Raw genomic sequence first — 22,970 nt, 5'->3', positions numbered from 1 at the left:
ATTAACTAAAACGCAATCAGTTTCTCGATCGTTCACCATCCCCAAAACTGTTCGGTTCCTTCCTCCTCGATCTGTTCTTCGGGCTTATCTGGGGAGGGTCGTAAGGGGGTGAGTACTTGGGAATACTCAGTAAATGGGAGAAAATCGAGCACAATAGAGATAACATGCATAATTTCGAAAATACCACATGACTTGCATAAAATTTTCGTAACCCATGCATAAACACATATCAAGCACTGCAATTTATCGACCTTCTATGGTTTACTGACGTCAGTCCCTAATTTTTACTCCTCTAAGGGGGCGAGACCGTATAGCGGTTATATCCCCCACCGCGTAAGGGTACGTCATGGTTGGGAATTCCACCCATATACGGTTGACTCCTTACAGTGCGTTTAAAATCGTATTACAATGCAAGAAGTAGAAGAAAACGAATTGTACTCGACTGGTGTTTTTATCAAAACCGAAAATCACCTATGCATAAAATTCGAAACTTTTAACTTTAACACAAGCCCACTTACAGTGTTTTTGGATGCTCAAACGTGGATACTCGACTCCGGAAAGTGGTTCGCCCCTTTCTCTATACTCGAGCGGCACTTCGACGTGATTTCTTGCACGACCTTGGAGCAGAATTTTGGCTTGGATGCTTGCTGGATTTTCGAGACTAGGCAGCAAGGGATTTCGAAAATAATGGTGGGAGAATGGCTAGGGTTGAGGCACTATTTATAGGTGAGGTTGGGGGGTCTAAACATGGTACTTAAATCATACCAAAATTAGCATAGATCTCTCAATATTTGACTTCAAATCCTTGCCCATAATTTGAAAATTCTGATACCTATATTGTGAGATTACATTCTTGATTCCTTCCATCTAGCTTGGCTCGAAATTTGGATGCTAGGCTAAGGGATTTGCTTGAGTCAACTTTGGTGATTTAGTTCCCAAGTTACCTTGCAAGCTTCCATGCATTATAATATCTAGGCATATAACACCCTAAAATTCCGAAATTTTCTTGCCTTAGTGTAGATACTATTATCTTGATAAAAAGATTTCCAATATACCAAAAATTCCAATGTGTATACAGTAAAATCTTATGCTAGACTTTCCTTACAATTAATTAATGGTAATGGAAAAATCGGGTCTTCACACTTATCCACTGCTTAAATTGAAACTCCTAGTAACATTTGACAACAGTTGAGACACACAAACTAACAACCAATATAGAAATGAGAGAAACTTATCAAACGATCTTGGCAAGAAACGGTTGAACAATTTGATAGAAACCCTTAGAGATCCTTGATGATCTGAATATGTAATATTTGGAGCGAGGGCTATTGAGCAATGAGTAAGTATCAAAGTGATAAGTGCTCGGAAGTATTTTTAAGAAAGCAAGCTTGAATCCTCAATCTCATTCACACTTCTTGCCATTCTCTATATATGTTAGCTTATGTATTTTTCCATTCAAAGTTCGAATGTAGCTCATTAACTGAGCATTAATGCAAAGGATTTTTGTTAATTGTCGTCCTTTCTTGCTTTATCGTAAATTTCTTTTAATGAGCAGATAGACATATATCAAATGTGATAGAAAAACGGTGATTGACAACATAAAGTAACTAGATCTATCAGTAGACTTTTGTGGAAAGCATTCTTATCTTCTGACATCCTGCTTGATGGTTGTGGTCAGTCTACCAACGTTTATGAAAAGTATGTAAGATACTTGTCAGATAAGTTCACTTGACTGTTTATAGTTATTCTAGGATACAGAGAACGGTTGAATAGTTTGCTACAGACTTATGCGCAGGAGGCGGTCGAGTAGCTTAGTACTACGAGACCGGTTGAAAGGATTCTCGAAGCTATTGAGTGTCTGTAATATAGAGCAAATTGTAGCCTGATCTAATCCACTAAGTTATTATTTGTCATCACCAAAACTGAAGAATCTAACAATATGTTACTTCTCAAGCCGATTCGACTTCTTGCTGCAGTGATCCCAAGGACAAGTCTAATTATAGAAATATTTGTTATGATTGTTTCTTTTATTTACGAGGATGTGATGATTATGTTGACTTTAGGTCATCTCGAACCACAAAATCGATTTTTATGCAAATTTTACACTAAAATAGTGTGATTTCTGTACCAAATACAATATCTATCTCCAACTCATTTAATTCAAATCTTACAACAAAACAATATTCTAGAAATATTCCTTCTTATTTTACATATAGTAATTATTATATTTTATTTAATATATTTTTAATTATGAATAATTAGGGATGTAAACGATCCAAACCAAGCCGAACAGTATCAGGCTGGAGCTTGGCTCGTTTAAGATTAATTCAAGCTCGAGCTCGAGCTCGAGCTTGATTCGAGCTTTTATCATCTGGCTTGAGTTTGGCTCGTTTAAGATTGATAGAGCTCGAGCTCAAACTCGAGCTTTATTCGAGCTTTTATCATCAGGCTAGAATTCGACTTGTCTTGAAATCACTAAACTTGTGAAAAGCTCGAGTTCGACTCGTTAAAAGCTCGTTTATCATGTTAATCAAGCCGGGCTCGAGATTGGTTTATTAATAGCTCGTTTATCATATTTAACAAGACTGACTTGAGTTCGGATTGTTTTCGAGCTCGTAAAACATATAATTGAGCTCGAATTTGAGCTTAAATCGAGTTTGTTAAAATTAAATATATCTATGAACTAATTTTATATTAGACATACAAGTTTAACTTTTACTAGTACTAATATTTTTATTTGTCAATTCAACAAATGAGTCAAGCTCGAGCTTACGAGCCACCTAAACGAGCCGAGTTCGAGCTCGCGAGCCCATTAACGAACATGTTTGCGAGCTCACGAGCCGAATACGCTTAGGCTTGAGCTTGATTTGATTAAGTTGTCGAGCTCAAAATTGAGCTTGAGTTTGGTTTGATATGATTAACAAACGAACTCAAACAAGCTTTTTATCGAGCCGAGCTCCGAATAGCTCGTGAACGGTTTGGTTTGTGTACATCCCTATGAATAATGTTGATATTACATATATTAATTTATTGTATTTGCATTTGTATTTGAATTATGTGTTTCAAGTTTCATTTCTATTTTAATTATGTGTTTCAATTTAGTTATGAATTATATTGTTATAATAAATTTTTGCATTTGTATTTAATTATATTATTTATAAATCATTAAATAAAATTATTCTTTAAATATTAGTAATTAACATAAATAAATATTTAAAAAATCAATAATGATTATTCTTTAATTTTTATTTATATATATATTTATTAAAATAAAAATATATATTATACTATTATTTAAATAATCTTTATATTTTTTAATATAAATATTTATAATAAAAAAATAAAAAATAAAATAAAAAATACAACCCTCTGCACCAATTTGGCGCAGAGGAACCAATTTAGTGCAGGGGCCTTCCTCTGCGCCAAATTGGATATTGTTTTCTTTGTATTTTGTTATGTGTGATGTTCATGCTAAGACTCAAACTTGGAATTTAACTTATTTGAATCAGGGAGGATGGAGTCAGAGTGCAAAAATTGAATTATTTTATATTTATTTAGGAATTTAAATATGATTGATTTAAAAATCTCATTATAACTTTATTGGATTCCTTACAACTTATTTGTTGATGTTTGTGTGTTTACTCCATGTATTTGGTGTTATGCACCAATCACACGATTCCCACTGTTCTTTTTAACCAAAAGTTAGCGGTAAGGACTATTTTTACGTTTTTTTCAAGTTTAGAGAGTAAAACTTTTATCTCAAGAAGTAAGGAATAAAAATTTTTAGTTGTAAATTATAGGGACCAAAATGTGCTTTCCCCATACCACTCTTTTATACTAAAGTGTATTTCTTAGAAATAAAATATGTTATATATGCATTGTTAATTTACTAAATAGTAACATATATTATGTTGTTTTCATTTGTTTACAAATGGAAACAGTATGCAATTTGATTATTTCATGACATTATAGTTGAAATTGGAAACTTGCAAAACTGAAACACCTATAAATATAAAATACCCCCTTTCTTTGGTCAAACGAAAGGAATAATACCAATCTCTCTCTTTCTCGGACTCTCCATCCTAAGTCCAAGTCAACATTGATCCATGCTGCCAAGTTTCGGCAAACAGTCACCGGCGGCGGCGGAGGAGGAGCAGCAGCAGCACCAACGCCACCTCCGGCTCAAATCCAAGTTTCCTGAAATCAAAACCGCTGCCGACTCTGTCAAATACTTCGTCTCTTCCTATCACTGTGCATGGCTAACGGCGGCAATCCTCTTACAAATTGTAACCATATCTTTCTTCCTCAACCGGGCTTCTATACCTTCGCCGGTGTACACTGCCCTCCCCTTGGCCCAGGCACGTCACGATGACGACGATGTCTGCGAATTCGGAAGAATATATGTATACCATATGCCATCCTTATTCAACCAAGACCTTCTGGACAACTGCCATGAACTAGCCCCATGGAGCTCCCGCTGCACCGCTCTCTCCAACAACGGATTCGGCCCCCCTGCCGCAGAATTGTCGGGTGTTATTCCTTACAATCTCACCCCAGCTTGGTACTGGACTGATTTGTACGCGGGAGAACCCATATTCCATCATAGGATGATGAGTTACAAGTGCAGAACCATGTATGAAGAGGAAGCTACGGCGTTTTACATCCCTTTCTACGTGGGACTCGCAGTAGGAAAACATCTATGGTCAAATTATAAGTCCGAGGATCGAGATTTCCACAGCTTGGCGATGCTAAACTGGATCAAGAATCAATCCCCGTGGAAGAAATCCAACGGGTCTGATCATTTTATTATGATGGGTCGATTAACGTGGGACTTCCGAAGGTTATCCGACAATGACAACGAATGGGGATCAAGATTTCTTTACATGCCACTGATGAAGAATGTTCTTCATTTAACAGTAGAAAGAAGTCCATGGGATCCGCTAGAAATCAGTGTACCTTATCCCACACCTTTCCACCCTCGATCCGAATCCGATATTGATTCATGGCAAAACTTTATACGAGCTAGGACACGATCAAACTTATTTTCTTTTGTTGGCGGGACACGTAAAACTTTTAAGAAGGATTTTCGGGGTTTATTGATGTCGTTATGTAGAAACGATTCGAGCTCGTGTAAACTAGTAGACTGTTCCATAACACCTTGTTACGATGGAGCACTTGGTATGACTGAGGCATTCTTGGATTCAGTTTTCTGCTTGCAACCTAAAGGAGATGGATTTACAAGAAGATCAGCGTTTGATTGTATGTTGGCTGGCGCAATCCCGGTATATTTTTGGAGAGGAAGCTTTGAGAATCAGTACGAATGGTTCTTGCCTGTTGAAGCTAAGACTTACTCAGTATTTATCGATAATAACCTTGTTAGAAACAGGAGTTCGATTATTAAGGATGTTTTGGAAAAATATAATACAGAAGAAGTGGAAACGATGAGGGAGAAGATTATTGAATTTATGCCCAGGTTTTTGTATTCAAAGTCCAATGCAAATTTGGGGAGATTTAAGGATGCTTTTGATATCACCATGGATGAAGTTTTGGCAAGGTTTAAGCAACAGAAAGATGGCGTAAAAGCATGACAGACCAGAGATTTGGATTTCTCTGGGTTCATTTTTACTATGCAGAGGTGAACTTGATTCGATTTTACCGACGATTACCTCCACACAAATACTTCCATTGGAAAATTTGTGGGTATATACTTGATTTGTTTGTAAAAATACTGTAATTGTAATTCATGACAGGGAACATCATATCAAATGCAAAATAACAGTTCAGCTTTGTCTTTGTCTAAATTTTTGAAAAAATCTTCCATACTTTCCCGTAACGCGCCTTTTTCGCTATTCTTTCTTCTGGAATGCCCTTATCCAGAAACAAAGTGCCTAGAGTATCATCGACTGAAAGGCAATCAAGATAATCGGAGCAGTGAGAGAAATAGCGCCGCCCCTGTTGACACTGCTATTCGAGGAAATGCCCCATTTATATGAATGAATAATAGCATACAAAACCGTTACAACCTCAAATTTCTATCGGTTTATCAACAATAATGAATGCAAATAAGAGGAAAAGAACCTAAAATATGAACTAGAGGTAACCCTCTGTACAAAGAATAAACTTCCTTCCCCAGCAAAGCAAGTCTCACTCACAAAAACAAAAATAACCGAATGACCACCCATCACTCCTTCCTCACACTTTATTCTACGCAACCGTGTCTAAATTCTTCCTAGGCTTGAGTCTCTTGGGCTTGCATCTCTCAACCCTGTGTGTACATTGCTGCCACTGCTCTCAGATAATTGGTGCCAACAACTTAAGCTATTTGCCCGAATCCTACTGTCACTTTGCTTTCACCCATTAGTTTGTGCTGTCTTTTAATCCATTGCAATGGATGCTTAAGTAGAAAAAATCACCAAGCATTAGTACCCACAAATTTAGGTGGCACTTTGCTCGCATCTGGAGCGGTATCATTCCTATCAAGTTGAATTCTCCCAATAAGGACTTCTCTTCTCGTTAAGTACAAAATTTTCAGAAAGTTTTCTCTCGCCAATATTAACAAACAAGAGGTTGTTATTCCCTGCAGATTGTAGATTTCAATTGTTAATATGTAGGCATAAGTCTCAAAACTCTTCACCTCAGAAATTAATTTCCAGATGCAATTTGTTCCCTCATCAAGGATGCCATCTGATACTTTTCTACCTTCCAACAACATGCAGCCCTGAAATTCCACGAGATCCACCCCATTCCTTACAAATGAGCATTTATCCAGCTTAATCATACCAGCCCTGCATTCTATTTCTGGTCGCAAGTCTACCTCTCCTGCCTTGAATTGATATCCCTCTCCTATCCATACTTATTATGCTCGTTTTAACAATTTGCATCCACTGTTCTTTCTGTACCAGCTTGAAAACATACTCATGTTTTTTTCCTTCGCCCTCTAATAGCCCCATTCCCACCAACACACCAATTAATTTCAAAATATCGAGTTGCGGAAAAAGATAACAAGCTGACTCTGATATTTTAACAACCATCCAAATGACAAACTTTTGTGGTTTAATACTAGACTGACGAATCATGCAGTAAGCTGGCATGTTCATATAAAAATTCAGACCCTCCCAATCACTCAAGGCTCCAAAAGATACCGGGCCAATGGCTCTCTCAACAAATAGCTTCACAGTGCCCCAGCATACGCTCCCCCATGTTAAGCGGACTTAACCCAACTTGTACTCTTCACCCCTTCACAGAGAATGTAAAAAACGCCATGCCACCATAAAAGAAAATAATGCAGTCAACGAACATCAAATATACCAATAACATCCAAAGATTCCATCCAGCTCACATATGGCCTTGATGCACTCAGTTTGAAAGCCAAAAAATGCATTGGTATCTGCAGCTTCTTTATTGTTACGAATCCAGTGCAGGGAAACTTGCACGTGTGGTTCTGGCCGGCTCTTTGAAAGTGGGGAACGAAACTGGCCATACTGCCACTTCCTAATCCCTGGTCCAATAGAAGAAAGCAGAGTCAAAGGGAAAGGGACTTTCAAAGGCTATCTATCCCCCATTCTACCAGCAAACCAGCTAGCAAGTAGGCTCTAACCTGGAGTCAGAATAGTATCCTCCGTCCATCAAGACCGAGGCTTAGATTAAGACAAAGAAGCAGCTTTGGTTACTGGAAAAAAAGACTATTTGACGGGGACGATTAACCTCCGAGGGCAGAAGAAAGGTTGTGGTCCCCAAGTATGTTGTTTGCGATCAACCAAATCTTGCAGAAGAAAATCAGCATGTGCACCACCATCAGAAGTGAAAGGGAATCCATATTCAACCAAAATTCGAAAGAGATCTCCAAATTGCCCACACAGATTTCCTGCGATTTCTTCCAGAAACTCACAATTAATGTCTCCAGCTCTCACTGCGAAATCAGCCCAGCAACCATCCTCCTTACCCACTACGAAGCATGCTCCAAACAACTCAGCACGCTGCCCTACTGCCGTGCCTGCAAATCTTATTAGGCCATCCACCATATCAGGGGTATTTCCATCAAATATTCGTGGGTCTCGTATTCCACGTCATCAATCAAATATCTCAAATTTCACAATAAAATATCATACCAACCAAATATTTATGAATCTTACTGTTACTTTAATTAATATTTTATTTTCATTTAAATTAAATCATTCCATCACTTTAATTAATTTCATCTACTATTTAGTAATATATTTTTATTCAAATATAAAATTAAGAAGTTTATAATACTTATTTTTAAATGACAAATTTGTAAAAAAATAAAAAATTTTAGAATTAAAAAGTTTATAACGAATATATAAAACTAATTTAACACAAAACAATATTTATAACATTAATAATAAAAAATTACAGACCATAAAACAACATCTATAATAATAATAATTGAAAATTAGTAATTCACGAAGATACTAAAAAATAAGATATGAAAACAGAAATTACAAACCACACATATAGTTAAATACACCATTTTTCACTCGTCACGACGACATGTCTCTCAAATGTGTTCAACCAAATCGTGACGAAGCTGATGATGCATATGACTATCACGTAACTCTGTATTTCTTCGAATGTATTCGCCAAATTCTATGGTTGAACCCTGATTGGCTATGAAATTATCTCGTTATTCAAAATCCCACATTGATATTGCATGACCTTCGTCCTCAACAATCATGTTGTGTAAGATAATGCATGTATAGATGATTTCTTTGCATTTATCCATAAACCAATGTCTCCCTGGGTCTCTTATAATTGCCCAACGAGCTTGAAGAACCCCAAATGCCCGTTCAACATCTTTTCTTGCAGCCTCTTGTCTTTCTTTGAATTTCATTCTTTTGGGATCCTGTGGGCATGAAAAACTCTTCACGAAAGTGGCCCATTCCGGGTATATAGCATCTGTTAAGTAGTATCTTTAGTATATTGTGTACCATTCACAAGAAAATTAACATCCGGTGCATTTTCTTTCAAGACGTCATTAAAAAGAGGCGACTCGTTAAGGACATTGATGTCATTACGAGACCCATCCACTCCAAAAAAGGCGTCCCATATCCACAAGTCGGCTGATGCAACTGCCTCGAGCACAATTGTTGGGTAGCCATGATCGCCTCGAGTGTACTGGGCTCTCCATGCGACCGGACAATTTTTCCAAGCCCAATGCATGAAATCAAGGCTTCCTAACATGCCAGGAAAACCATGTCTTTGCTCATGCATTTCAAGCAAACGAGCGATGTCGGTTGCGTTGGGTTTTCTTAAGTACACACGCCCATATATTTGCGTAACATATTGACAAAAGTTGGACAAGCATTCAAGTGCAGTTGTTTCACCCATCCTTAGATACTCGTCCAATTGGTCGGCTGGGCCTCCATAAGCTAGTTGGCGGATAGCCGCCGTGCATTTCTGAAGTGGGGATAAGCCTTTTCTTCTCGCAGCATCTTCTCTCCATTTAAAATATCCATCTGGATGATTTTGCAAATCAGTGACTATGCGCAAAAACAGCTCCTTTCTCATTTGGAATCGTCGTCGGAACATGTCATCGGTATAAACCGGCTCAGTAGAGAAATAATCATTAACAAGTTGAATGTGCCCAGCTACACGCTCTCTGTTAATTGATCATCTTCTTTGTGCAATTCCATAAGAAGTTTGAATGAATTCAGCCGCTCTATGTTGATTATGTACCATCGTCATGAATAATTCTTCACCAGGATCCGATGTTGTATCTTCTGGAATGTTTTATCTGTTATTTTGAGTAGGATCTTGAGACATTTTGGAACAAATGAATAGTTGAGTATAAGAGAGAATGCAGACTGGATGTATTGTGAAGAATAATGAATGATTCATTTCCTACTTATATACATTTTCGTAACGGCTATTTCGTAACGGTTAGTTGGTAACAGCTAGTTGGTAACGGCTGTTTTGTAACGGCTAGTTCATACTTTTATCCACACATATATGTGTGTACGTATGTATGTATATGTATAATATATACTATAGATCATTCACAAATTAATACATTATTTAAAAATAGAAATTTCAAATCACATCACATGTTCAATCTTTTTAAAAACATAAATTGCAAACCACAAACATAATAAAAACACACTAAAATACATGATTTAAAAACACAAATTGCAAACCACACACATAATAAAAACACACTAAAATGCATGATTTAAAAAAATAAATTGCAACCACACACATAATAAAATACATGACATCAAATAGAAATTTCACACCACATTACATGTTCAATCTTTTTTTGAGCTGCTCACATATCGCTAGATGGTTATGAAGTTGTTCATCTGTCATACCTCGAGTGTCCATTACGAGTAGTTTATGAGCTTGAATGAGCTGATCCACTTTCTTGTTGTTATTATATTCCTCCATCTGTGTTACTGACTGTTGCATAGCCTCGGTAATTTGATCAACATGGGTCACTCTTTCTTTGCCTTTCTTTTTTGCGGCCTTATGTCCCATAGGGCGAGATCGGGCTTCATTGTACTCTGTATCAACACTTGGTGTAGAACTAGACGAGTCAGTATGTGCACCTGATGATTCAGACGTCCTTGCCTTCTTTGCAGACCGGTGTCCTGAGGATTGAGGCGCATACATAGGACTATCTTTAACTATCCTCCACACGTGTTCATATTGAAAAGTAGATTTGAAGATATTCTTGTATTCTTCATGAGCCCGCATCATCAAATCCTCGTCACTCCATCCACTTGGCCGATCCGTGTACCATTTATTATAAATTCCATTATATCTATTCACGATCCTTTTCACCGCAGCCCAGTGAGCTTTGGCTTTCTCCGCAGTCCTTTTTTTAGATTTCTTGTCTCGATTGGTATTGTAGTATTCTACAACCCATTTCCAAAAAGACTCACTCTTCTGGGCATTACCAATGGTTGGGTCTTCGCTCATCATTGTGTATGCTGTTGCAAAGAGCTTATCATCTGCTACTGTCCACGCTGTCCGCTTGCCACGATCTTCATCTGAATCTTGACATGTCTCGCTTGCCTGATTGATAGTAATATTTTCAAGTCCTATTTGGGACGAGAAAGGAGGAAATTGTGAATTTCGGAATTCATAAGGTGCTTCTAGCCCTTTATCACTGTCACTTGCATCAACACTAGCCCTTCTCGATTCAGTTGATTGAAGCCCCGGTGATTGAAGAGGATTAATTCCATGGGATGGAGCTTGCACCAAATACTGGCTACTCTCCCAATATTCTTGGGGACATGTATTCCACGGAGCTAGAGGGGCGTTCAAAAAATATGGTTGTGGATATGGAAAATGTTGCAAATTCTGTGGGTGTTGAGTAAAAAATGGAAATGGAGGATGTTGGACACTCGGACGAACTCGAGAATTTTCTCCACTTGAACTTTCATCGATATTTGGAGAGTTCAAAAAATCCCTAAAAAAATTATTGGAATTATTATCCATTCCAAAAAATTTTTGTATGTAATTTTTTTTTGTGAGAGAAATATTTTTATAAGATGTTAAAACTATGGATTTTAATTTCTTACAAATTTATGTATTTATAGAATAAAATTTGAACGTTGGGTAACGTTCAAAACCCAACGTTCAAAATATTCAAAGGTTTGGAAAATAGTGAAAGTTGTGCACAATTCATGTCCTATATATATTTAATTATTTATATCATAATTAAATATAATTAAAAACTATTAACAAACAAAAAAAAAGTAAAGGAGAAACCTGAATCACGCTGCAAGTTTCTCTCACACGCGCGTGCAATGCATGCGCGTGTCTCAAGCCAGCGTGAGTTTCACGCTGGCTTGATTAAATAAAAAAAATGTAATACCCGATTACAAATTTGTAACCAGGTATTTGAATAGCACAAATATACAACATCCACAATGGTGGATAATTGGATAGAAAAAATATTTTGATGACATGGCTACCCAAATATCCACCATTGTGGATGCCCTTATAGGAATTATAGGTTGTAAGCGAGCGAAGCCCATAGTCCATTGTGGCCCACCTTCAGCTTCTCATAGTTGCTCCACAGTAGTCCACCAAATTAACATTTAGTTTGGTTTTTATTGACTTTTACGTAAAAATAATATTTATTTTAATTATATTTAAGAGTTTTATCTAATTATGACATTTATTTTAATCGTATATGAAACATCTATTGTTTAGCATAATAATAGAATTTTTTTTAAAGCTACTACACGTAATTTATATTTAAATGCATGCATGCAATACTGCTGAAAATTCACATTTTTGAAATATCAGTAATCAACTAGCAAGAAAAATACTGCAATTCAAAAATCAATAACAAATCGTCATCCCCAATCTTACGTTTTAAAAAAAAATCAAATATGAAATATGTGTAGAGTTCCTGCCAACCATCAACATATAAAACGATAGCGTCAAAATATCCAAATCATTCATATCTCATAAACATGATGTGCTAAAGAAATAAGGTCCTCGGATTAGCGTGCGTACATCCAGCCCCGTCTACTCAATTTTCGGCTCCTCCAATCTCCTCATCGATATGCTCACCTGCATCATTCACACCTAGTGAGTCTAAAGACTCAATACACTCGAATCGTTATAGTGAGTACATATACATAACAAACAACAGTGAAAAGTACTGTAATGAAAATACATTTCATGATCGTAAAAATTGCATGCATAATCATAACCTGTCGAAGCATAAATATTTTCATCATATCACATTATAACAACATATACGTGTTTGTTTTCCTTAATTTGAATTTCGTTCATTAGTTGTGATTTTCGTATCATTGTGTCAGTCGATGGATCCATATACGTATATTTGTGGTACCCGACGGCGGAGACATCAGCGACAATATTACCCGTCCACTGAGCTCTGGCCTTACATGTCATCGTGTCATCGTATTAGTCACAACCAACTTTCATCCTTCAAAACATGTCATCATATTCATCACTTAATAAAATCATATTCATGAAAACATAAACATTTAAAACATGTCAAGTGTTTAGGGTGCTGCCAGAACTGCTAACTCGACCCGAAGACGACCACTCTTAAACCATAATTCAGAGATCCTAATCAAGCTTCACATGACCTAATCTAACACTCACTAAGCTCGGTCATAACGACGTATTAATACTAAAACGAGACAATACCACAAAAAATAAAAGCTCCTCATACCGTGGACTAGAGCCTAGGCGCTAACACTGTGGCGCTGCGGCACTTGGTTAGCGCATATGTGCCCGGGATCAGCACTGTAATGCTACTTATTCGTATACTAGGTGCTGTGCAGCCTAAAGGACAGCGCCACGATGGTAACCCTATGATAGAAAAGCATCTGTACATATCCAAGCTAATTTCTACACTACTCTTAAACAACTCGAACCGGACTCGAACCACCACAATTAGTGAAACGTGTGCTTATTCGTTTTCTTAAAAAGTACTAGAATTTTTTTTTTAAAAGCCTCACTTAGCATCGGCCGAACCATAAAATATTTTTGACATCATTTTAAAAATAAACATCCAACTGCCATTTAAAAATCCAAAGGAAAATATTTTACAGCATAAAATCGTCAAACATTTTACCAACATAAAAACATTATTTGAAAAGTATAGCCCATACTATAACCTCTCAAAAATATCCCATAACATAAATAAAAGACGTAGAAATATCTTTAACATTACTTAAAATCAAAAATCATAACTAGTGCGGAAAACTAGCGTCTGTCTTCGGGTTATGTGCACCTTCAGTCCAGCAAAGTCGACCATCAATGCCTCCTTTATCATATTCATAATCCATATCATCTGCATCTGTAAAGGCCCGTATTTTGTATTCGTATTTTGTATTCATAATTTTTCGGAATTATTAAAAATTTTCTAAATAAATAATTATCTTATCTCATTTAATTAAAATAAACATGTAAATAATTTTCAACTTTAAAATAACATCGGAAGAGAATAACGTTTTCAACCAACAATTTAAAAATAATCAAACATAAACATCCATTTAAAATAATCCAACGTATTAAAACTGAGTTTGAATAATAAAAAGTGCATAAACTACATCATGAGGTCCTCGGGTTTACTACTGCTGTCCCAAGATCGCTCATTGGTCCACGCCCTCCGTCTCGGCCTCATCAATACCTACAACAATCAAGTCTAGTGAGTCTAAGGACTCAACATGTATATATCGTGAATAACAAGTAAATATATCATAAAATCGCATGCAACGTAAAATAAAGTATCGTAAAGCGTACGGTGAAAATCATATCATGAATAATTATAACTACGTGCATATCTAAAAATCATACGTAAAAGCTTTGCTCAATAGAGCTCTGTCATAACATATCATAATTTTCTGGTAGAGATAATGTTTCTAAGCAAGTGGCCCATAACATAGCATAAGCGCCTGATCAGACTAAACCACAGTATACTGGGCGGTAGAGATCAATCACAGCCCTTGGACTGGATGTCCGTACCCATACATAATCATAACCGGTCGTAAGTCACCGGATGGAGAGGCCCTCGGTTGCGCCTACCGACTTCCAAACCCATAAGCATAAGGTGGCCACAAGACATATAGCATATATCTAAAAAATAATCATTTTATATTTTTATGCACGTAATATAATTATAACCTTATTTTTACCGGATGAGTTGAATCGTTCCCAGGCTTGCTGCGACTTACTACTAATATGTGACACATGGAATAAATCTTATTTTGACAAAATTTTAGCAATAGAACCAAAAACGAGACTATTCGGACCAACAACTTGATTTTTAACCATGGCTTCGTACCAACCCGAACCAACATTAAACCGACGTTTAACCATGATTAAAAATACCCTAAACATACTGAAAAATTTGCATAATAATTGTAACACACGAAATAGGCGAAAGGAATCCAAAAACATAAGACGCTCTTTCGAAAGTCATTTTGGCACCTTTCGCCGTAAATTCTCGTACGACCAAATCACGAACGGCCAAAAACACGACTTTCCTAACTCATTAAGGTAGTGTCCAGTCCAAGGCCATGGGCTAAAAGCCAACCAAGAACTCAAACCACCTCCTGAAACCGAACTCAAAGTTGCTGTCACAAACAGAATTTACAGCAGCTGCTATTGCGCGTGTGAGGGGAAAAATTCGAAATTTCATGACCATTGGCTTGAACCACCAACCAGAGACTCTTACAAACATTCTAAGGCATGGCTTGGACCATGGCTAAGGGCTAAAAGCCAACAAAAAACCAAGCAAACACCTAGGACAATCACAGCTCAAAACCGAGAGAGCCACTTTCTGTATAGTGTGATGTATTGCATCATTTTGTTGTCTTGTATCGTTCCAATGGCCATTTGAGCGACCATGACTCGATCTAGACATGATGGAGTGTTGTATAAACCATGGATATGGGCTAGGATCCAACCATAATCCAAACAACACCCCAAAAACCGAAACCCACTAACACAGGAACTGAAAATTCGAAATGTTCACTTGTCTTGTGATTTAAAAATTTTGATGGATCCATGAACCAAGCTTGGAAAGGACACCTTGGTCACGTCCTAGACATGTTGAGGGAGAGTTCTAACCATGGCTACAGTCTCTAGGACAGCCAAGATTCGAACACCATCCTTAACCATTCCATGACAGAACTCATGCCTCATTTCTGCACTTAAATGTAAAGTTGCTGTCATTTATTTGTTTGTGCGTGTATGGATTGAAACCAATGAACCAAAACCCCCTAACACAATCTAAATGATGTCTAGATGCAGCCTTGTAAGCCTGGAATCGAGCAACCCCCTGTCAACAACATAAAACACTGAAGCGTGAAGCACACATCATGACCCAAAAAGCTGTGCAGATTTTTGGAGGGTGTTGCTGTCAAATTCGTTTTGTCCCTTGATGTATGAACATATACTGATTTAAAATAGCTAATATAACTTGATTGTAGAGCAAAGGAATAATATATACATGCCTGGAATTTGTTTTGTAGAAAAACAAATCAAAACGACACTACGACGCGACGGGATCGGAGTTGAGGATTCTTTTCTTGTTTCAGCTGTTGTGCACGATTTTTAGCTGTTGTTCTTACTGTAATTTCGAAGGTAAGGGAGTGTGTTTGCTAGACAATAGAGATGAGTATTATAGGAGGTGTTAAATGGGTATTGAAGTTCATTTATTTGAGAGTTACAAGTGAAGGAATATAATGGAATTTGAATTATTCTTCCAATTCTCTAGCTGTAGCCAATCTTATTTCCTCTCCTTGCTGCTAATTTACGGCTCTCAGCTGCTACTTTCTGATATTTTTATCAAGGGTGAGAGTGTGGGTTTGTTTGACAATAAAGGTAAGTGTTTAAGGTGCCATAACATACATTAAGTTGGGAGTTACAAGTCAAGGTTTTTGAATGAAATTTGAAAGGCTTCTCCTTCCCCTTGCTAACCGATACATTTTCTCACTTTTGTTGCATGTTCTCTTTTATTTGCTAGCACATTGAATTGAGGAAGAATGAAGGTGTATTATTGTGTTTGAATTTTATTACTAATTAAAGAATTAAAATGAGGGAATGAATTCACCTTGATGTCCCTTTAGAAGTGTCTTGAAAGGGGAGTTACTAACCATTTCAAATTGTTTACGGATTGACCGAAAGTTGATGTTATTGTATGGTATAATTTTTGTTTAATTCTTGTATTTTAAATGATTAAGGTTTTTAAATACCATTATATTTATTTTAGTGAATTAATCCATTAATTTAGGATAAACTCTTGCATAACATACTTAACCTAAAATTTAAGGATTAAAATGCTATGTTTAATTTCTTGTATATATTATACTTAGATTAATTCATCCCCATTTATTTACATATTTTTATTTAAGCTTTAATTAAATATTAACCTAAAAAACTTATTTAACAACTTAGCTCTAATTAATTTAAATGAATCCTAAAACATTCTATTTCTTTAAATTAAATTATTCTTTGACTAAAATTAAATTTAGGAATATTTTCTCATTAATAATCTTCTCTCTAATCTCCAAACTCCGGTCCGACCTCGCGTATTTATCTTAAAAAGATAAAACTAAACATCTACTTTTAAAATAAATAATCATGATTTAAAACTTCATATTAAATTTAAATAATAGAAATTATGCACGACTTATACGTTGTAATGCCCGAGATTTAATTATTGTAATCAGACGTTGATTAATTGACATAATTGAGGTTATAAGAACTCAAATGACGAAGCCGGGCGTCGTTGCATTGTTAGCCAAGAATTTGGACAGAACCTTCGGCGACAGAAAGTGCCGCGCTCGAGCGGTACTTTCTTACCGCCCGAGCGCGAGACGTGGAATAGGTGAGATGAGCCACTCGTCCTTTTGCATGTAAGTGGATATATATATATATATATATATATATATATATATATATATATATATATATATATATATATATATATATATATACACGAATCCTTCAGTTTTAAAAGAAGAGAAACGAGGATAAAGATCGAGAAAAGGGTTCGGGCAAAGTGTTGAAAAATCCTTACGCCTTTTGTGAGAAATCTGTCCGTCCGAATTAGAATCTGACTTCAGTACTGTGTTCCTATCGACGCAGGCTTCATCTGGACGTAAGTTTTGTTACGTTTTGAGATGTTATGAAAATATGATATTGTCAGAATTGAATATGAATCAGATATGATGTTTCTACTACCGTAGATATCGTATAATTGAAGTCAGACTGAAGAACAGATTGTTTATGTATTTGTTATGATTTTTGAAAGGTATTGACTGAGATTCTATATCAGAATTGTGTTAATATTCAGAGTATGAATTATGTTGACACAGATTATGAGTTTCAGTATTATATTTGTGATGTTCAGATTGACGGGGTTATTCAGATTGTATGGTTATGCCGTCGAAACATCAGTTGATTTAGATTGATCAGATTCAGTATTGATTTAGATTGATCAGATATGATATTGATTGAGATTCATGATTATACTGTTGATTTTGATCAGATTGTATACTGAGTTGAGTATTGATCAGAACAGATTGTGAATTGAATTACACATTGATACAGTGTATTTGATATTGTCATTTCAGACTTGTTATGGACATATTCGACTTCGAGACTTCGTCTTCGTCAGACCGGGACGACAAAGGTATAATTCATGTGATATTCGGGAAGACATAACTCAAATCAGATCTCATTTGAGTTTCCCAATAAAATCACATACTTGATTATTGTTTATCTTTTGATATGATTATGATTTTTTTATAGACTTATATTCAAATCTTTTGAAAAGAACATGCTTTGTTTATAGATTTTATTCATTGCATTTGAGATAGGAAAGTTTGACAGAAACAGTCAGACTTCTAGACGTTCGGTGTATCGTTACATAGGAGCAGACACCGCCCTATTGTAGATTATTCGATACAGATATGACCGAAGTCTAGGAATAAGACGTACGTCACCCCGATTGGGAGGGTAGGTGACAGACAGTAACGTCTTATTCACCCCGGGATCCCTAGAGTTATAGTTGAGTCGAGTCTAGATATGATTTGACTAGAACTGCATGCGTCTACGGATGTGGTTTCATATACTATGAAACCCATTGTTATTGCTTTCAGTCATGATAGCATGTTTTTATGATTTGATTTGAGTAGCATGTTTAGTTAATTTGTGTTGCATGCTTATTTTGAGTTGATTTCATAGATTATGAAATCTATTGTTTTTTTTAAGTTATTCATGATAGAATATTTCATGATTTACTTTATGTATGTACATGTTTGCCATGTTTTATACTGGGATTTATTCTCACCGGAGTTATCCGGCTGTTGTCTTGTTTTGTATGTGTGCATGACAACAGGTGGAATTAGATCGGGGTCGAGAAGATGATGAGAAGACGAGTTTAGCGTGGTGATTCCGGACTTGGATAGATTTGGTTTCATTACTTGAACTTTAGTAGTTAAACCTTAGATTAGTTAAAAGATTGTTGTATCTGTATACTGAAATGTATTTTATACTGAGATGTATATTATTTAGATTCCATTACCTTCCGCATTTACATTTTAAAAAGAAAAAATTTTTTAGACCATGTGTATCAGAACTGATAATTAAATCCTAAAAGAAGATTAAGAAGATGATTAGCGTCCGGGTCCCCACATACGTAATCTGATTTTCGGGTTCTACAGCATCAATCACACCTAGTGAGTCTAAAAACTCAACACGTCATATTCTTGATAACGAGTAATACGTAATACAGTTAACATATAACAGTGAAAAATACTTGTACTTAAAAATCGTTTTCATGAAGATGCATAAACACAAACATTTTCATGATGCACAAACTTTTAAAAATATTTTCATGTCATCTTCAACATATTCATATACATATTATCATCAACATATACGTATCATCCTCAACATATTCATATCATCATTAACATATACATATTCCTTTTGTCTTTCGTTGAAATCAGATCGTTAATTGTGACTTTCGTGTTCATCTACGTCTACTTCTACGTGTTGGGCGATGGATCCATCTACATGTAACCACAGTACTGGGCGGCGGGGACACCAGCGACACTCTCACCCGTCAACTGGGCCTTGGCCTTACGTATTAACATATCATCGTATACATCTACATGTCCATATCCAAGGAAACACGATCGTCGGGCTCCCACTGGGACCATAACCCTCACGAAATTTCCAACATATCATCGTATTAGTCACAAATACTTCACTTCCTTCAACGTTTCATATTCTCATCACTTTATAAAATATAAACATGCATATAACGTTTTTCTTTTTAAACCAAGCATGCAACATGTCTTTTAAATGTCCACGTTAAATCATAAAATCCATAAACATTTAAAATAAATGTTTTAACATATAAAAATAATAAAAAGCCATAAACGTTTATAATCAACATTTTAATATCATAAACGTTTAAAATAAACATTTAAATCATAAACATTTAAAATAAACGTTTTAACATATCAAATCATAAAACATTAAACATATTAAAATCTTAGAAATCCATAAACAACTAAAATAATCGTTTTAACATATAAAATCCCATAAACATCCATACTCATTGAAAATAATCATATTAGCACATAAAACAGCATTCAGGACACTGTCATGACGTTTACTAATTTTTAGGTGTAAAAAATCGTTTTACCCCTGGACGTAAAATTTAACGTTTTTGAATTTTTCTTAATTCCATTGACTCTAACATGTCCCAAATAATTATTTAAGCCTACATGAATTTTCCCATATTTTTATTTTGCTTAAATCGATAACTTTTAAAATAAATCTTTTAAATGCGACGTATTAACGTGTTTTAATCACGAATTAAACCAAACCTTAATATAAAATTTCCAAATTAAAAAATTAGGCATATAATAATTATTTAAGCTTAAACCTAATTTTTCATAATTTTATAAAGCATAAAACTAGGCGTTTCAAATAACTCGTTAATTAGCGTTTCGTGCGGCGATTAAATCTCGAATAAATCCAAAACTCGTTATTTTGATCCCAAATTTTAAACATACCATTTTTAAGATTTATTCTACCCTTCCAAGTCATGAGCCACCCCCGTGGACCCTTGGATTCAATTTTTCCCTTTTAAATTTTCGTTTTTGACACCTTATCGAACACACCGAGCCATCTCCTAATTTACTCGAGCCACGCCCGAGCCACCTTGAGCCAAAACCTAGCCAACCCACCTAGGGACCCTATTGACAAAGCCCGGCCCGAAAACCCGACCCATGCTTGCACAAAACCTGCTGAAACTAGACCCCCTTTATTCTGCATGTGTGCGTGAGTTAGTACCCTTGTGTATTAGGTTCCCTTGTCAACTAGGACACCTCCAAGCCCTAAGCACTCGACCCCTCACGACCCTAACCTTCCCTAGACCGCGCCCAGACCAAGCCCAGACCGAAAAACAACACCTGGCCCGACCAAAAGCTTGCTGGAAACTCACCCAATTTACATGCATGCGTACGTGTGTAGTGTTTTGGCACAATAGGACTCCTCCTCCTTCTAGGACACTACCAGCTGTTAAACACTTGACCCAACCTGACCTTAACCTTCCCTAGACCACGACTAGACCACGCCCAGACCGACCCAAACCCCTGGACGCGAGCAGCTCCCAACTGAAGAACACATCAGCATCCTCGTGTCACCTGCTGCCATGCTTTCTTCATGTTCTTTCTCGACCAGCAACCAGCCAGACAGCACCAGCCCCTGCCAAGACCTTTGTGCACCCTTTTAGGACCCTAAGGGCCTAGCCTAGCCCAAAGCCCCCTGGCCGAGCCTCTTTCTTCCCTGAACCAGCTAACACCTGCGCTACTCCCCTTTTTAATTCTCGGGTGGAGTCCTTGCTGTCAAGGACTCCTCCCAGCTCCTGAGCTCGAGTCCTAGCTTTGCTAGGACTCTTCCCTAGACTCCCTCCCGACCTTGGCCAAGCCCTGGTCCCAACCAAACCAAAGGTAAGCAACCAACCCCATAAACCGAGACCTCAAGTCCTACATATACGTGATTGGATTCCAGCTTCTGTTATTTGTTTTGTGCAACTTTTTTGGTGGATTTCAATGACTCTAAAACATGCATAAATCATCCTTAATTATATCCTAGCCATGACAGCCCCTTTAGCAACCATATAAACATGTTTTTGGTACAAAAATCAAGCTTTAAAAATCACCTTTGATGCATGAACGAAAATAAAACAAAGTGTCCCTTATTTTTCATGCAATTTCAAATATAAATGCATAATATGGTGTGATGATGAGTAAAGAGAGAATATGGCGTGCCTTTGCGTATTAAATGCACGATTAAAAACGTTGACGACGGCGAAGAACGGAGCAATACCTTGGCTTTCAAATTCCCTTGAACTTTGAAATTTCTTCTTCAAATTAGTGATGGTGTGTTCCGTGTGCTATGGTGAGATAGGGAGAGAATATTTTCAGAAAAGAGGCGTGGGAAAAGTGGTGTAGGGTTTGGGTGATTTGCATAAGTTATATACTAATTAAATACTAAATAAGGCTTAGGCCTATTAGGCCAACAATTTAGCCAATTAGTATTAATTAGGATTTATTTAAAATATTAAATGGTTTTATTAAAAATAATTTTGTGAATTTAATAGCCGGATTGTCAAAAAGTTCGTATTTTTTGTTGATAACCAACACCGATAAAATTTACGTCCCGACGTATAAAATCACCTCAAAACCCCCTTATTTTCAAAAATAAGAAAAAGCATCACCCTTAATTTAAATAATTAAAAATAATTATTCAATAAAAACATTTTACATTTTTTAGCCATCGGTCCCCGTCCCTCGATCGTCCCTTGAATATTCCTTAAAAAAATACAATTTTTATGCATGAAGATAATACAATCATATTTAACATATAATCATGAATGACACATAATTAATTTAGCAATTAAATCAATTAATTACTCATTTTTCATATTTCATAGATTTGCATACAGTTGGATTATGTCGTCTTAATTTTGGACCTTACAATTCCTCCCCCCCTTAAATAAAATTTTGTCCTCGAAATTCGCCTATCCTTAATAACCCAAAAACAATATAGTCCAATTCCACCACAAAGCCAACATGCGTTGAAATCACATTATTTGTTATTTCATGTCGTGTCACGTATAAAAATTCTAAAGCATATAAATCATATATTATCATAAAGCTATTAAATATGTGACTTAAACATATAATTCATGTACTTATGCAGGTAACATTATAAAATCATATAAAGCATGTAAAACTTACAAATTTGAGGCTTGATGACTGATCTTTCTGGCGCTGATGGTGGCACAACCTTTTACAGAACCATTGCTCTGATACCAACTGAAACGTCTGCTTATTCTTTTTCTTAAAAAGTACTAGAATTTTTTTTTTTTAAAAAAGCCTCACTTAGCATCGGCCGAACCATAAAATATTTTTGACATCATTTTA

At 36.2% G+C, this 22,970-nt stretch overlaps 1 protein-coding gene across 1 annotated transcript; it reads left to right on the top strand.

The window, feature by feature from the left end:
- Window positions 1-4,026: 4,026 nt before the first annotated feature.
- On the top strand, window positions 4,027-5,787 carry LOC140820588 (xyloglucan galactosyltransferase XLT2-like). The gene has a single exon (XM_073180883.1). The coding sequence runs from the start codon at window positions 4,107-4,109 to the stop codon at window positions 5,586-5,588; it is 1,482 nt and encodes a 493-aa protein (XP_073036984.1). The 5' UTR covers window positions 4,027-4,106; the 3' UTR covers window positions 5,589-5,787.
- Window positions 5,788-22,970: the final 17,183 nt, after the last annotated feature.

This window comes from Primulina eburnea, unplaced genomic scaffold (genome assembly GCF_022965805.1).
Source record: "Primulina eburnea isolate SZY01 unplaced genomic scaffold, ASM2296580v1 ctg1251_ERROPOS2800000+, whole genome shotgun sequence".
Classification (NCBI taxonomy): domain Eukaryota; kingdom Viridiplantae; phylum Streptophyta; class Magnoliopsida; order Lamiales; family Gesneriaceae; genus Primulina; species Primulina eburnea.
Note: the sequence above shows the minus strand (reverse complement) of the source record. Positions and strands in the feature narration are given on the sequence as shown.